At 40.2% G+C, this 18,926-nt stretch overlaps 1 protein-coding gene across 3 annotated transcripts in view; it reads left to right on the top strand.

Annotated features, from left to right (window-relative positions):
* Positions 1 to 18,926, top strand: part of COL19A1 (collagen type XIX alpha 1 chain) — a 1,105,372-nt gene that overhangs the window by 1,051,594 nt on the left and 34,852 nt on the right. For all 3 annotated transcript variants that reach the window (XM_077487416.1, XM_077487415.1, XM_077487417.1), the window contains exon 50: positions 9,211 to 9,342. In XM_077487416.1, coding sequence (XP_077343542.1) covers positions 9,211 to 9,342 — 132 coding nt within the window. The remainder of the gene's footprint in view (positions 1 to 9,210; positions 9,343 to 18,926) is intronic.

Genomic DNA, 18,926 nt, shown 5'->3' with positions numbered 1-18,926 from the left:
GTCCTTCTTTAACCACTTGCTTACTGGGCACTTAAACCCCCCTCAGTCCCAGACCAATTTTCAGCTTTCAGCGCTGATGCACTTTGAATGACAATTGCGCGGTCATACAACACTGTACCCAAATGACATTTTTATCATTTTTTTCCCACAAATAGAGCTTTCTTTTGCTGGTATTTAATTACAGCTCAGAGTTTTATTTTTTGCTAAACAAACAAAAAAAGATGCAAAAAAAATAAAAATAAAAAATCATGTTTAATAGTTTGTTATAAAATTTTGCAAACAGGTCATTTTTCTCCTTCATTGAGGACACTGATAGGCTGCATTGGTGGGCACTGATAGGCTGCACTGGCGGGCACTGATGGGCATAGTTAAGGCGGCACTAATAGGCACAGATAAGGTGGCACCGTTAGGCACAGATAAGGCAGTACTGATGGGCACAGATAAGGCGGCACTGATGGGCAAAGATGGGCACGGATGGGTGGCACGGATGTGTGGCACAGATGGGTGGCACTAAGGGGCACTGATAGGTACCTCTGATAGGTGGCACTGCTGGGCACTGATGGGCGGTACTGCTGGGCACTGATGGGCACTGGTAGATGACACTGATGGGCACGGATATGTGGAACTGGGGTGCAGCACCATTGTTGAGGCAGATTGTGGGCACCGTGGGTGGCACTGTGGGTGGCACTGCTGGGTGGCACTGTGGGCACTGCTGGGTGGCACGGTGGGCACTGCTGGGTGACACTATGGGCACTGCTGGGTGGCACTGACGGGGGGCATTTATATTTTATTAAGGTGGCACTGGCAGGGGGCAGGTGGGCACTGGCAGGGCTGGCCGTGATCGGGACTGATGTCCCGATCACGGCCGCCGGTGATCGGCTCTTTTTTTTTCTCCTCGCGCTGTCAGCACGAGGAGGAATAATAGCCGATTACCGGCTCCATTGCATCACATGATCAGCTGTCATTGGCTGACAGCTGATCACGTGATAAGGGGTCGGGATCGACCCCTTCCTCGGATCCGTGATCAGGCGAGTCTCATAGACTCGCCGATCACAGAGCGCGCCGCGCGCGCCCCTCAGGGGGCGCGCAGGCCGCTCGTGCACGGGACGACGTCAATAGACGTAGTCCCGGCAAAGGAGGTCTGCGCTGTAGCCGTCATTCGGCTATAGCGCGGATCTCAAGTGGTTAATGGCTCTTATGACTAACAGTCACCAAACTGCGCAACTGTTTCTGAGCATGATGTCATATCTCATCACTATCCATGTAGATAATTCCATATAGAGAATTGTGTTTTTGAATGACTTATTAAAAAGGTAACTAAGTTTAAGGAAATGATCCTCAAAGACAGAATTTTTCCTGGGCATCAATTATTTATGCAGTTGCGCCTGCTGAATATATAATCTTCAAGCATATTGAAAGCTTATGGAGCTAAGCAACACACCACATTTTTTTATCATGCTTTTCATCCTAGAGAGAAGACTATCCACTTAAATAGCATAGATCAGTTCCAAAATCTTGCTGGTAATTGCAGATGAAAGCCACTCTTATGTTTTGCATTTATCCCTAGTTGCTATGGAAAGCTTTAGCCTAACACAATTTGGAAAACTGGCTAATTCAGCTAAATCCTTCCATTAGCAAAGGCTCGGAACAGTTTTATTTTATTATATGATCTTCAGTTTAGAATCAGAAAATCAGTAAAAAAAAAGTGACCATTAACATTTTATACCAAACTTCTCAGTAAACAATGGATCTTGTATCTAGTACCATTTATTTACACTGGCAAGATAACATTTGTGAGTCTTGTTAGTAATTTCCTAGATTTATGCACGAATAGCTCCTAAAATATGGTTTTAGCCTAAAATAGGATAGAACAGTAAATAAGGGCACCTATCGTATCCTTTATAATCAGTCCCCTCACAATAACTCAACACACAGCCATTATAGTCTAAACCACTGGCAACAAAAGTGAGTACCCTCCGAGTCCAAGTTGGACACAAAGTGTCAATATTTTGTGTGGCCACCATTATTTTCCAGCATTGCCTTAACTCTCTAGGGCATGGAGTTTACCAGAGCTTTATAGGGTGCCACTGGAGTCCTCTTCCACTCCTCCATGACAACATCACAGAGCTGGTGGATGTTAGAAATCTTGCACTTCTCCACCTTCTGTTTGAGGATGCCCCACAGGTGAATTTGATCCTAACAGCATCATCTTTAAAAGATGCTTCCTTCTGGGATGACAGCCATGCAGACCAATTTGATGCAGTGTGTGACTTATGGTCTGAGCACTGTCGGGCTGACCTCCCACCCCTTCAACCTCTGCAGCAATGCTGGCAGCACTCATATGTCTATTTCCCAAAGACAACCTCTGGATAAGATGCTGAGCACATGCACTCAACTTCTTTGGTCGACCGTTGCGAGGCCTATTCTGAGTGGAACCTGCCCGGTCTTGGCCATCGTGCTGCAGCTCACTTCCAGGGTCTTGGCAATCTTCTTTTAGCCTAGTCCATCTTTATGTAGAGCAACAATTCTATTTTTCTGATCCTCAGAGAGTTCTTTTGCCATGAGGTGCAATGTTGAACTTCCAGTGACCAGTATGAGAGAGTAAGAGCGATCACACCAAATTTAACACACCTGCCCCCCATTCATACCTGAGACCTTGTACCATTAACGAGTCACATGATACCGGGGAGGGAAAATTGGCTAATTGAGCCCAATTTGACCATTTTCACTTAAGGGTGTACTCACTTTTGTTGCCAGAGGTTTAGACATTAATGGCTGTGTGTTGAGTTATTTTGAGAGGATAGCAAATTTACACTGTTATACAAGCTGTACACTTTGCATTGTAGCAAACATTACATTACACCCCTTTTTAGCATGACTAAAGACGGTAAGGCCAAAAAAATTATGTTTTTTTAGTCATTTTTGTTTTCTTCTGGAAAAGTTTGAAAAAAATAAAGAAATGTGGAATATGTTATTTTACAATGATATATACTATAGCAATGACATGGTATTCAAACTATATAACAGGAAAGTTTTAATAAAATATTTCCGAGACTTTATGTAAAGTCTTAAATTACCATATTTTTTGCTCCATAAGACATACCTGACCATAAGACATACTTAGGTTTTAGAGGAGGAAACAAGGAAAAAAATATTCTGAACCAATTGGTGTACTAAAATATTTACCAGTGCCCATGAAATGAAGCCTGACCAGTGCCATACAATGCAGCCTGACCTGTGCCATACAGTGCAGCCTGATCTATGCCATACAATGCAGCCTGACCTGTGCCATACAATGCAGCCTGACCTGTATCATACAATGCAGGCTGACCTGTGTCATACAATGCAGCCTACCTGTGCCTGGCGAGGACATCATCACATCATCACATCCGACAGAGCAGCCCGAGCCGGTGCCGCGGCCACACTCCATTCAGTCTGCTCTGTCTTCTGTCTGTGACAGGTAAAGCCGAGTGACAGGCTCAGGATGATAGGATTGCCCGCGCGCTCACGGGAGATGGATGCCTGGTATTCTAAAAATGTAGCCATGGCGGCAGTGGCGGCAGTTTGGAGCAAAAAATACGATATTGCATGTTTTCTCAGCCTGAAGGGACTTTAGGGATTTTAGGGCGACCCCCACGCGATTTTTTAAAAAATATACATACCAGACACCCCCCCCCCAGGCATGATATTTAAAGGAATATTTCATTTTTATTGTTTCACTTTAAGCATTAAAAAAATCACTGCTTCTGAAAAAAAATTATTTGCCTTGATATATGTCCCCTCGGGCAGGATCCAGGTCCTCAAACACTTTTTATGACAATAACTTCCATATACTGTAATGCCTAGTTACATAAATCAATAGTGTAATATAAAAATATATATATAAATGTCTACTGAAAAATATCAAAAAGTGCAAAGTGCTACATTAAATAAAATAAAATAAACACACCACAGAGGTGATAGAATCCAAATAAATGAAAATCAAGTGAACAAAGGTAAGTAACTAAAAACAGTCTTTTAAAAAATTACTATTTTGATAAAGTGCAGAGAAAATGCAGGAAAGAAAAAAGTAAACGCACTACAGAGTCAATTGAAAACCTCCACGGAAACACAACTTCTTCAATTGAGTGCAAAGCAAAAAAACTGTGAATTGATCATAAAGTGCCAAGTGCATTTTATAAATGTGCAAATAAGTAAACACTCTCCAGAGGTGATATAAGTGAACCACCCTAATAATAAACAAATGATATACAAGAAAATAAGAAAGATTATACCTAGACCAAAAAGAGGGTACCCTCTCCTGATCACATGGAAATAAACTTTAGAATTAAACAAAAAATATATATAGTAGTAAACGCACTACAGAGCCGGCTGTAAAATACGTTATATCAGAATGAATCCGGCCTCTATAGATTAAATATTGATATGAAATAGATCAAAAAAAAAAAAAAAGATAACAAGATATAAATATTCAAGTCCATAAATAAACAACAGTCTCCTTTAAGTGCAAGTGTTTTGTGCAAACTTGGGCAAATTCAACTGAGGTGTGGATCTCCCAGTGCTTAATCCCGTTGTGATCACACTTTAGTGGGCAGTGACCTATAGCAAGGAGGGATTCGCATAGAGGTATATAGATTTCTTTATATGTCTTCTCTCCTGGTAAATTCAGTCACCTTCTCCTTTAAATGTTATTCTTATTGCTCCAGGGGACCCAATAGATTAATAGAGAGGGAATACCATAGTGTAGTATTTCACAAATAGCATTTATTAAAAATTTTCATACACAGGGTACTCACACATTAATAGATAGAAAAAAGCCTTTTTCTAGTAATCAGCAGAAAGTGCATCCACAGTCAGCTTCCTTCTCGTCCCGTATAAAAATATATATTTTTATATTACACTATTGATTTATGTAACTAGGCATTATACTTATCACCCTCGGAGGGTTATTTAATATAGGGGCAGCGCAATACCAACATATCTTTAGTTTCATATTAAGTGGATACGGTGTGATCCATTCCGGTAGTAGCAGCAGCCCTTGACATTTGATAGATCACCAGTGGTAGCACAGGAATAAAACACTATCATTGCATATACTGTAAGCCTTTAAAATTAGCACTTTTGATTTTTCATGTTAGTGTCCCATAGACTTTAACGGTGTTCCGGCAGCTTTCGAATTTGCCATGAACACTGCATATTGTTCGCTGCTCGGGGAACAGGCGAACACCCGATGTTTGAGTTGAACTTATGTTTAACTCAAACATCGGGCTCATCTCTAGTAGAAGAATATATATCAGCCTAAACAGATGAAGAAATTGGTTTTGTTCTTTTTAAATTTTGGGATATTTATAGTAAAAAGTAAAAAATATTGTGTTTTTTTTTTCAAAATTGTCGCTCTTCTTTTGTTTATAGCACAAAAATAAAAACTGCTGATCTTTGGTGATCAAGCATCACCAAAATAAATCTCTACTTGTGGGAAAAATAGGACATACATTTTGTTTAGGTACAGCGTTGCACGACCACGCAGTTGCCAGTTAAAGTGACGCAGTGTTGTATCACAAAAAATGGCTTGGTCAGGAAGGGGGTATATCCTTCTGGGGCTGAAGTAGTTAATAGATAATGGCAGATATACATATATACAATGACATAGAGATAGGACTACTGGATACTTTAGGACAAAATTTTAATTGAATGAACATAAGAATCCCAATAGATTCCAATAGATGCCCGACCAGCTATGTAGATAGATATGGATTTAGTTTGGTAATTTAGGGGTCATACTGAGTGTGCAATATTTACCTTGTTCTTAACATATGATGGAACCAATTTGTTCCCCTTTTCCCTCATTGAAAAGGGTAATATGCCACTAAAGATGATGGAAGGGACACATGGATGGTGAATGCTATATAGCCCTAATGGAACAGACACAGCAAGAATTTCTTCTGCTGATGGGGCCTATTATAGTCCCCTTCCAATCATTAGTCAGCTTGATAGGGCCTGGAAAATAAGTAAAACCCATGTATATATTCACTCAATAAACATGTATTTATATAGGTTACATATAGAGAAGGATCTCAATAGTCAGTCCAGCGGGAGAAAACCTCCCAAAATCTCCCATTCTGTGATAAATCCTGTGGGGTTGACCAATGATGCATAAAAATAATAATCCTACATATGTGAATAGAGGTAGTGGGTTCTCACCCAATGGAATCCAAAAACAGGGACAACATAGTATTTTCTAACATGGCTTCAATATTTCCGTAAATTTTACATCTCTAAGCACAACCAGCCTTACTTACAAGTGAGTCATCACAGACATGGTTCTGGACTAAGCTATACCTTATTGCACAGATATAGTATGATATGCTTTTGTTAAATGTAATTGATATACTGTATGCATTAGTTTACAGTAATTTTGTGCAATTGGAATTGTTGAAACCTTGCCTCCAGCATGCAGTATGTATTTGGGGGCTGCTGTATTTGTTGTTGCATGTATGCTGTGTCTCACAAAGACAAAATCACATTTTAGGTAAAGTGAGGTAGGGTTAGACTGTGTTCTTGTTGCTGCCCATGTCTTCCTGCCTGGTGGTGACCACACTCCCACTGCATACACAGGTATCCAACGGACAGGAAATGATGGAAAATTTGCTCAATGGATGTCAGAAACAGAATGAAAAACCTGACCTAACTTAATGCTCCCCCACTCTATCCAAAACTAAAAACCTGTTTGGAGAAAGGCTTTAAGAGAACTGCACATTCATTTTGGCGAATTCAATAAAGCATTTTTGAAAGTGTTCAAACGGTAGTCCCCTTTAAATCTACCTGTGTATAATTCTCAATAACAGGAACAATATATGCAACAAACTCAGACCATTCTTAGCACCAACACTCTAAGAACCTGTCACTATAGCTGTTACAGATTCCTAAATAATTATAGTCAGTATACAGATTAGGAAACTGGCGGTAATAAAGACCAATTCTGAGCTTGTGCACAGAGAGATGCCAGTGCTCAAAGTAAAGTAAAAAACAGAAGGTGTTTCTAAGTGCAGTATTAAGGAGTATTTATTAATAAAAAGCAGTTAAGAACACTTACAATGTAGTAAATTAATTGAGCATCTCAGTCAACATCCTCAGGGCCCACTAACAGGCCGGGTTTTATGTATTACCTTGGGGAAATGCAGACTTGAATATGGCAATCACTGAGCAGCAAATTATATCACCTGTGATGTATTTCAGTTATCTTGCAAACCTGGCCTATTAGTGGGTCCTGAGGACAGGGTTGATGACCATTTTTGTAGAGTCCTTCACCTCTAGGGGGAGGGACAGCTGGCCCGAAGCTGTGACAGGAGAGGGAGAAGTGAGGAAGCAAGATATCCGATGGATTTCCGGAACCACGCTGGAACGTATAGGCCGGAGATCAACAGGCGGTAACGTGTTTTAGGGAGGTCTGATGAAGGAGAAAATTGCGCATGCTCCAAAACGCTTTACCACCCCTTGGCACAAGCTCCGGCCCATACGTTTCAGAGTGATTCTGGAAGTCCATCGGCTATCTTGCTTCCTCGCTTCTCCCTCTCCTGTCACAGCTTCGGGCCAGCTGTCCCTCCCCCTAGAGGTGAAGGACTCTATGGGAAGCCTATTATGCTGACTGAGATGCTCATTTCATCTACTACATTGTAAGTGTTTTTACCACTTTTTATGAATAAATACTCCTTAATAGTACACTTAGAAGTGCCTTCTGTTTTTTACTTTAGTTTCCTCCAGAGTTGCTTCCTCTACCTGAAGTGCTGCTGCAAGTGCTCCTCGGTCTTTCCTCCTCCCCTTAACCTTGATGTTGAAGCTGATGTTGATGTGACAATAATCTAGTACAGTTCACTGGAGGACATTTCCTGACAGAAGCGCCCTATTCCTTTTCCCAGTGCTCAAAGTAGGGCATGCATGTGCTGGAATCTGTTATGAATGTGAGAGATTCCTGTATGGTGCTCTTTCCAGCCACATTCAGCTGTCAGCTGGGAGATTCAAGAAGCTGTCCGTGTGACAAGAGCAGTTTCATTGGAGGGAGCACACTGAGGAAGGCGTGTCAGTGCCAGTCTCCGGCAGATTCCAGTTCCTGTTTTTGGCAGTTGCACAAATCTGGCGCAAGCACTAGTAATTTCAGTGCAGAGGCCCGACAAAATTCGAAAGAGTATGTATGACACTCTTCATGAATTCCTCCCTTTGGATCTGAAGCTAGCCATACACAGAACACATTTTGGACAGTTTCTGATGAACTGTAGAAAATTCAGTTAGTGGCTGGTCCTACTGCCTGCCTCCCGCCTGGCATAACTTAGTTGCAAAATCAAGGGAACTGGGCAGAAAATTGTTAGTTGGACAGTGATTGCATCCAATCAGATGCAGCCACTGTTTGACTATTTTGACAGCTGGCAGAGCAATGGAAGATCTATCCATCCACTCTGTGTAGAATGGATGAAATAGCCTATTACATTTTTTTTTTGCAGGCTGGAGGGTGTGTGTTATTGAGCTAAATGTTTTATTCTATAAAATGATGCACTTTTCAGCCAGATCATCCAGCAACTGGTTTTCATATAGCATCTAAATATGTTGATTGTGCTGGCTGATATGCAAATAGCTGTTGAAAGGGGAACTTACAAAAGTATATATGTAATATAAAATATGAAACAGCAAATATGTGAAATTGTGACTATTGCAACATCTTGATTTCTTTCTGAAAATACACTTAAGTTTGCCTTAAAATAAATTTCAGCATTATTAGTGAACTACATTACATTACATATTAGTGTATTTATTTAGGCTAAAGTAATCTCATTTGATAACAATGACTCAACAGTAACATATTTGTCAGCATAATATATACTTTTTCACAGTTCTGCCAGTTCAGCTGCATTCATAATCAGGAGAAACGTGAAAATGTCATCTGAAATTCTGTGATAATGAAATCTTCAGTTCTCCCAGTGGTAGATGTTTTTCTTCACAGCTCTTGACTCTATATAATTTATGTGAATATAATGTTCATATCTTAATCATGAGGTTGAGATGACTTAGAAAGCAGAGTATGCTTTGCTGATGGAAAAAAATGAAGTTCAAGTCTTCAGCATGTCATGTAAATAATCACAAAAATATTCATTAAAAGTCTTGTGTGTATATTATTTAAGTCTGATAGGGAGAACTCACCTTTTGTGTTTATTTCTGCAGATAAAATGAGTGATTTAATATCTCAGCTAAAAACACCAGCTGCATTACTAGCAGCTCAAGGGAAACCGGGCCCACCAGGAAAGGATGGACTGCCAGGACCACCTGGAGATCCAGGGCCACCTGGTCCTCAAGGTAAGATATAATTATCTTTAACAGTTTAAGATGAACTGTAAATTAATTTGGAGCACACATATGTAATATAGACAGGTCTTCCTTCCTGTAGCCTTGTAAACCATAGCATTACAAACCTTTTACTACTTCTTACAGAGCTCAGAGGCCCAAGGTAAGATACAATGGTCTTTCTATGACATTATTTCTAAATGTATTGACCAGTCCAAAATACTAGATTTTACCAACAGTTAGCTAAAATTAGAAAGAATATAAAACTAGATAGTGAATAGAGGTATGATTTGGCTAAGTAACACGATTTCTGGTGTAAAGATTTACCTTTTCTGATGGACTTCCACACTGGTCCACCCACCTTTTACGCAGTTCCGGTTGTTTTGAATGGTCATGCCTATCCACGTTCTGTTGTTCAGACAACCAGACCTCACCTCGTGCTCCTCCTCCTGGCTTCCCATGGACCACAGCAGCCTACATTGTCATAGTATGTTCACAGCTCAGTCTTTTGCCATACTTTTGCCAAGTATCACCCTCTGCTCACTTCTCCCTTCGACCTAAATTGGTCTTTCTATCCAAGACCTGATTGAAACCTCTTTAACCCTACATCTAACACTTGTTATAGGTTATGTCAAGTGCCTTACTAGCTGCTATTTCTGTGTATCTGATCTCCTTTTCTACCTGCTGCCGGGACTTACACTTCGCCTGTATTCTGATCATGTCTTTGCCTGCTGCCTAAACTAACACTCTTCTGTTAATTGAATACATTTCTGTCTGCCATAGGATCACATTAAAATTTTTTGCTGACCGTATCCCTCCTTGCCACCTGTACTGACCCTTTTGCACATCCCACTAACCACATTCCTGCTGAGGCATCAGTCCCAGCTATCCTCTGCTGACATCTGTAGTCTGGGTACCACAAGGCACGCGTTGCTCACCCCTTGCTCAGCCTCCTGTGCTTCCTGGGCAATGGACATAGCATTGTGTATATGTCCTAGGGGAAACCAAGTACCAGTAGACTTGATTGCCCTTAGGGAGTGGGGGCTTCTATAAGTGAAGCTACACTAAGCAAGCTATATTTCCTGACCACATGTACAGAAGTGAGCATTGCTGCTGTATGTTAAAGGAACTCAGGTGGCACAAAGGAAGTAACCATATGTCAGAGGGACAAGATGGGCAAGTATGTCTGTACATCTCCTTCCCTCTAAGCCCTTGTACATACGGTCGGAGATTCCGACGGAATGTGTCCTATCGGACCGTTTTGTCAGATAATCCGACTTTGTGTGGTATGCATCGGACTGTTTCCGTTGGAATATCCGCCAGACCCAATTTTCCAACTTGTTAGAAATATTTTCCGACAAACTGGTCCGATCGGACATACTCCGATCATGTGTAGAGAATTCCGATCGGACAAAGTGCCATGCATGCTCAGATCAAATTCCTACACCAAAGCTATTGGCTACTAGCGCGAACGTAGTCCCGTCGTAACGAAATAACGTCATCACGTTCTGAACGATCGGATTTTCCGACAACTTGGTCCAACCGTGTGTATGCAACAGTTTCGGACACAATCCGTCGGACAAAATCTGTCGGACAAAATCCAACGGATTTGGTTGGCAGAATGTCCGACCGTGTGCACAAGGGCTAAGAGACAGCATCATACATTTAAGCAAGAATTTACTCAACATCTTTAAATCACAAAAAGCAGACTTGACTATGGAAGCACATTATAACATGGCAGCTTATTCGTCTACAACAAACTTTCTACATTCCTGCACTTAGTGAACAGAAAAACCAAAGGGAGAATGGGCTGCTTTAGGTGCCATATTATTTATTAAATACAAAAATAAAATGATTAAAAATGCACTCACAGGTTTGTTAATGTCTCTACTGAACATCTTGATTCGGCGTGTTTTAGCCATGTGTATGTGAGTACAATACTTGTCATCCCTTTTTTTGTTGATTTTCCTACCACTACTATGCTTAGACAGTGGCAGTCTCTCCCCCTCCCTGTTTTCTGTTATTACATGGTCATTGGCGGAAAGAATCTAGAACACGCTTAAAATAAAGACTGCTGACACTGTAAAAGTGTATTCCTCCATCAGGTTGATTATATATGGACCTTATTTTTATGAATATTTCCTTAAGATTCTTTACCAATTACAATTTGTTAATTTGCCTTTGCGGGGTGTACACTGTTCCAGCTCCATTGTCCCCTATGGGACAATGTTTGATATTGCTTTTCACAAACAGTGACCCCCTTCCCTTTGCAAGGACCTTAAAGTTAATAATATGACATCAAGTCACTACCATTTATGTATTTATATATTCAGTTCAGTTATTCTTTCCTCATAGCTGAGGTCCTCCCTGCTTCTTATCAGTTTAGTTGTCCTTCTGTACACATTCTGAATTTCCCCAACATCCTTTTTGTGAACTAATGCCCAAAATGTAATTGCACATTTAAGATATATATGTTTTGTACAGGTGCAAGCTTATGTCCCTCTCTCTTAGTTCTATACCTCTTTTAATATAAGAAACAATGTTGCTTGCTTTAGAAACTGCACCTTAGCTTTGCATGTTATTATTAAATCTATTAACATTAATATGTCAAAAAAGCCAAAACCTTCTCAATCACTGATTCCCCAAGATGTACTCTCCAAGAAAGTATGATGCATGCATGTTTTTTACCCCCAACTGCATAACCTTACATTTATCAATATTAACCTAATTTGCCTCAATCAAGAAGTGCATTCAGGTCTGCTTGTAAGAGTAGCAAATAGGGAAAAAGAGGGCCACAGGTTGCCCCAAAAAAAACACACCAGCCAATTGGTTGTTGGAGCCCTGCCACTGGAGTTTTAAAGCGGGTTATGATATAGCTTCAATTCACAGAAAAATTCAGGGCCTATGTGAAAAATCCATCTGGATTTAAGGGCTTTCTCAGGTTAAGAAAATAAATGGCAATTGCTGCACATTTTGGTGCCTGTTTTCCTGTCACATTGTTTTATGGATTTAAGCGGAACCATTTAAAGACTGACATTGTGATTCCTAAAAAAAATAGAGCAATGTAAAAGTGGGGTTAGTTTTCACAGTCACTTATCAGATGTTTGCATTCTTCTAGGGCCTATTCACACAAGCATTGATGTGCTGCATTGTAAAATGCAATCCCAGCACAAGGATAGAGTAATTTGCCTTATGTCTTATTGCTTTAGTTCATATGTTGACATTGCTGTGTACTGAAAAACATGTTACATTTTATTGTACAGCATATGGTTATGCTCTAAAGCATTGAAACAAGCTGCAGTGGATAATAACAACAAGAAGAAAAAATAAATAAATCATTAGAATGCATATTAACTGCTTGCCGACCAGCCACCGTCATTATACTGTGGCAGGTCAACACGATCCCGTGAGCCGTTGTAGCTATATGTTGGCACCTTTAAGCGGGATAGCAGGCGCACACACGCCCACTTCACTGCGGGGGTGCTGATGCCCGTGGTCGATGGTTGTGATGACCACCAGCCATGAGCGATTGCTGGTACGAGAGGCAGAACAGGGATGTGTGTAAACACACACACATCCCTTTTCTGTTCTGTGAGGAGAGACAGATCGTGAGTTCCTAATAGCTAGGAACCACGATCTGCCATCCCCTCTAGTCAGTTCCCTCCCCCTACAGTTAGAACACACAGTTAGGGAACACAGTTAACCCCTTGATCACTCCGATGGTGTTAACTCCTTCCCTGCCAGTGACATTTATACAGTAAATAGTTTTATAGTACTGATCACTCTATAATTGTCAATTGTCCCAAAAATGTGTCAAAAGTGTCCGATGTGTCTGCATAATGTCATGCTAGAAATCACAGATCGCCGCCATAACTAGTAAAAAAAAAATAATAATAAAAAAAGCATAAATCTATCCCCTATTTTGTAGACGATATAACTTTTGCGCAAACCAATCAATATACACTTATTGTGATTTTTATTACTAATAATATGTAGAAGAATAGATATTGGCCTAAACAGAGAAAAAATTTGCTTTAAAAAAAAATGGGGATATTTATTATAGCACAGAATACAAAATATTGTTTTTTTTTTCAAAATTGTCGCTCTTTTTTTGTTTATAGTGCAAAAAATAAAAAACGCAGGGATGATCAAATATTACCAAAATAAATCTCTATTTGTGGGAAAAAATGTATGTAAATTTTGTTTGGGTACAGTGTCACATGACCACGCATTTGTCAGTTAAAGCGTCGCAGTGCCGAATCGCTAAAAAGAAATGCTCTGGCCATTGAGCAGCCAAATCTTCTGGGCTAAAGTGGTTAAAAATGCATTGCAATGTAGCACATGTTGAAACATATGCCAGTGCACATGCATTATGTTCACAAAAAGACATGATATGGTGCAAATGCCCTAGATTTACCCTGAGTTCAATGTTTATAAAAATAACTCAATGCCCCCTAAAAGGGCAACCTAAAAAACAAGACATGTTTAGAAAGTCAAAAGATTATTTTAAAACTCCATGGCAGGAGATTTTTTTAATTATTTTATGTCAGTTATCGCTGATAGTGAGTTGTGATTATGATGATTAAATAGTATCATGCTCAAAAAATTGCTTTAAAAAATAGACATTATAATTTGAGTATTTTTCCTGGCTTCTTGTATTGGTGTCACATACCTTGTCAGACGCTGAAGTGCCAAGAGGGCTCCCCTTGCATCTAAGTACAGTACAGCCGTGAATATGGTACAGAAGGTGTAGTGCCCAAAGAAGCACAGGTTACCAGATTGGTACAGGATAGTGGAGCCAGTGGTCACCTGAAGTATACCAAATAATGCAGGATACACAGCTGGGCCAAAGTCTCTATGAATCCTCAGTAACACTTGGCAATGGTGTGTGTAGGAAACCATAGTGGAAGCCAGGCCAGGGGTCAAACACAGTAGATCTGACAAGAGGAAGAGGCAGGTAGCAGGAACAGGGTCACACCAAGGTCAAATACAGGAAGGCACACCAGGATCAGGTAACAGTAGCATGATGCAAGCTGGGATCAGACACTGGAGATAGCAGCAAAGTTGGTAAAGCAAGCCAGGGGGACAAACCAGGAGAGCAGATCAGACAGGTCAGAAGCAAGCCAGATCACAACAGGAAATCCAAGTAGAATATGCACAGAGGCTCAGGAACATGGGAAGGCTGACAACAATCCAGCAATGTGATGGGCTCAGCAGCAGTCTCATATAGGCCAGTAAGCATGCATTCGTCAATTAGCAACGTTGCACATTCGCATGTTAGCACCGTTGCTGACCTGCGTACGCCCGTTCGCACTTCTTGCACTAGTGCACATGGCAATGTGCTGGAAGCGTCCATTACCAGTACTGGCACTATTGCCAATTTTCCTATGGCCTTTTCCCTGACCATTGGTATTGTAAAATAAAAAAAACATTTTGTAAAGAAGATCTAGAGGTCAACCAATAAGAGAGACTATTGTCTACAAGTATTTTTCTTTGTTGGGCAAAGGAATTTTGTCAGGTTTGCATAAAATTATGGCTGTCGGTGTTAAGTGACCAGAGGGTGTTCTTTTTTAGTAAATTTAAGTATTCAAATATTTATATTTAGACAAGCTGATAAATGGCTCTTTCTAAAACCTAATTGCCCTTTGGATTTTTTAGCTCCAGTATGTACTAGTTCTTTTTGGAAACATATTGTGTTGCATCAATATCATCATCCACAGCTAAACAATATTACTATGACATACATACAGTGGTGTGAAAAAGTGTTTGCCCCCTTCCTCATTTCCTGTTCCTTTGCATGTTTGTCACACTTAAGTGTTTCGGAACATCAAACCAATTTAAACAATAGTCAAAGACAACACAAGTAAACACAAAATGCAATTTGTAAATGAAGGTGTTTATTATTAAAGGTGAAAAAAAATCCAAACCATCATGGCCCTGTGTGAAAAAGTGATTTCCCCCTAAACCTAATAACTGGTTGGGCCACCCTTAGCAGCAGCAACTGCAACCAAGCGTTTGCGATAACGTGCAATGAGGCTTTTACAGCGTCCTGGAGGAATTTTGGCCCACTCATCTTTGCAGAATTGTCCTAATTCAGTTACATTAGAGGGTTTTCGAGCATGAACGGCCTTTTTAAGGTCATACCACAACATCTCAATAGGATTCAGGTCAGGACTTTGGCTAGGCCACTCCAAAGTCTTCATTTTGTTTTTCTTCAGCCATTCGGTGGTGGACTTGCTGGTGTGTTTAGGATCATTGTCCTGCTGCAGAACCCAAGTTCGTTTCAGCTTGAGTACACGAACAGATGGTCGGACATTCTCCTTCAGGATCTCTTGGTAGACAGCAGAATTCATAGTTCCTTTTATCACGGCAAGTCTTCCAGGTCCTGAAGCAGCAAAACAGCCCCAGACCATCACACTACCACCACCATATTTTACTGTTGGTATAATGTTCTTTTTATGAAATGCAGTGTTCCTTCTACGCCAGATATACTTGGACACACACCTTCCAAAGAGTTCCACTTTTGTCTCATCGGTCCACAGAATGTTGTCCCAAAAGTCTTGGGGATCATCAAGATGTGTTGTGGAGAAATTGAGACGAGCTTTGATGTTCTTTTTGCTCAGCAGTGGTTTTCTCCTTGGAACTCTGCCATGCAGGCCATTTTTGCCCAGTCTTTTCCTGATGGTGGAGGCATGAACGCTGACCTTAACTGAGGCAAGTGAGGCCTGCAGTTCCTTGGACGTTGTTGTGGGGTCTTTTGTGACCTCTTGGATGAGTCGTCGCTGTGCTCTTGGGGTAATTTTGGGCGGCCGGCCACTCCTGGGAAGGTTCACCACTGTTCCATGTCTTCGCCATTTGTGGATAATGGCTCTCACTGTGGTTCGCTGGATTCCCAAAGCTTTGGAAATGGCTTTATAACCCTTTCCAGACTGATAGATCTCAATTACTTTCTTTCTCAATTGTTCCTGAATTTCTTTGGGTCTCGGCATGATGTGTAGCTTTTAAGGATCTTCTGGTGGACCTTACTGTGTCAAGCAGCTCCTATTTAAGTGATACCTTGATTGTGAACAGGTGTGGCAATAATCAGGCCTGGGTGTGGCTATAGAAATTGAACTCAGGTGTGGACAACCACAGTTATAGTATGTTTTAACAAGGGGGGCAATCACTTTTTCACACAGGGCCATGATGGTTTGGATTTTTTTCACCTTTAATAATAAACACCTTCATTTACAAATTGCATTTTGTGTTTACTTGTGTTGTCCTTGACTATTGTTTAAATTGGTTTGATGTTCCGAAACACTTAAGTGTGACAAACATGCAAAGGAACAGGAAATGAGGAAGGGGGCAAACACTTTTTCACACCACTGTAAAGTATTCTGTATTTTCATTACCTGCATATTATAAGGTTTTTCTTATACAGTTTAGCTTAGTAAACTTTATATGATATTCATATCTTTTAATGCTTGCTCTTCCACATTGTTTACTTCATTATACTATGTATAAATATGTGTGGTTTAGCCACATATATTTGCTGCATTTAATTACACTGTCTCTCTTAAACTTACCAACTTGTAAAAAAAATATTAAAAAGTTAAAACCAAAATTCTCCTGTAAAGGAATATAGTTTTTATTTTCCTATTCTGGCACCCATTAGTGGAATCTTCGTGGTGCTGCAGAGCTACGCTGTCTAAATATATATTTACATCCAACACACTTCCAGTTGTGTCTGTATCCTGCATTCCTAGTTGCATGTGTATTTCCTCCCTCTGGCCCCCACACCCCCCTACAATTGAGAAATAAAGAAGAAACTGTACACACTGTATTAGATACTGTGTACACTGCCTGCACTGTATTAGCAATTGTACTACGGCTGCTCTGTATTGTGTACTGTGTACACCACCAGAAGTGTAGTAGAAACCTCTACACATTGTATTTGATACTGTGCACACTGCCTGCACTGTATTAGCAACTATACTATGGCTGCACTGTATTGTGTACTGTGTACACTGCCAGAAGTGTAGTAGAAACTGTACACACTGTATTAGATACTGTGTACACTGCCTGCACTGTATTAGCAATTGTACTACGGCTGCACTGTATTGTGTACTGTGTACACCACCAAAAGTGTAGTAGAAACTGTAGACACTGCATTAGATACTGTGTACACCGCCTGCACTGCACTGTAAGAAACTGTACAATGGCTGCACTGTATTGTGTATTGTGTACACCACCAGAAGTATAGTAGAAACTGTACACACTGTTTTAGATACTGAGTACACTGCCTGCACTGAATTAGAAACTGTACAATGGCTGCACTGTATTTTGTATTGTGTACACCACCGGAAGTGTAGTTGGACTGTTCACACTGTATTAGATAATGTGTACACCGCCTGCACTGTATTAGCAACTGTACTACAGCTGCACTTTATTGTGTACTGTGTACATCACCAGAAGTGTAGTAGAAATTGTACACACTGTATTAGATACTGTGTATACTGTTTGCACTGTATTAGCAACTGTACTACGGCTGCACTGTAGTGTGTACTGTGTACACCACCAGAAGTGTAGTAGAAACTGTACACATTGTATTAGATACTGTGCACATTGCCTGTGCTGTATTATCAACTGTACTATGGCTGCACTGTATTGTGTACTGTGTACACCGCCAGAAGTGTAGTAGAAACTGCACACACTGTATTAAATACTGTGTACTCCGCCTGCACTGTATTATAAACTGTACAACAGCTGCACTGTATTTTGTATTGTGTACAACACCATAAGTGTAGTTGGACTGTACACACTGTATTAGATACTGTGTACACCGTCTGCACTGTATCAGCAACTGTACTACAGATGCACTGCATTGTGTACTGTGTACCCCACCAGAAGTGTAGTAGTAGTAGAAACTGTACACACTGTATTAGATACTGTGTACACCGCTTGCACTGTATTAGTAACTGTACTACAGATGCACTGTATTGTGTACTGTGTACACCACCAGAAGTGTAGTAGAAACTGCACACACTGTATTAGATACTGTGTACACCACCTGCTCTGTATTAGTAACTGTACTACAGATGCACTGTATTGTGTACTGTGTATACCACCAGAAGTGTTTTAGAGACTGTACACACTGTATTAGATATAGATATTGTACATCACCAGAAGTGTAGTAGAAACTGTACACCATGGAATGCACTGTAGATATAGCCTACGAGGCTGTATATATATATATATATATATATATATATATATATATATATATATATATATATATATATATACACACACATATATATATACACATATATATATATATATATATATATATAAAAAATACACCACCTGAAGTGTATTAGAAACAGTACACCACAGAATGCACTGTAGATATAGGCTACACTGGATGCAGAGTATAAATATATATATATATATATATATATATATATATATATATTAATACATGGAGTATTGTTCGTAGAATTTGGAGGAAAATAATGAATTTAATCAATTTTGGAATAAGGCTTTAACATAACAAAATGGGGAAAAGGTGAAGGGCTGTAAATACTTTCCAGATGCACTGTAGCTGTAGGAAAAGT

Source organism: Lithobates pipiens, unplaced genomic scaffold (assembly GCF_037356315.1).
Source record: "Lithobates pipiens isolate NorthernLeopardFrog02 unplaced genomic scaffold, aLitPip1_a1.2 Scaffold_18, whole genome shotgun sequence".
In the NCBI taxonomy this organism is placed as follows: Eukaryota; Metazoa; Chordata; class Amphibia; order Anura; family Ranidae; genus Lithobates; species Lithobates pipiens.
Note: the sequence above shows the minus strand (reverse complement) of the source record. Positions and strands in the feature narration are given on the sequence as shown.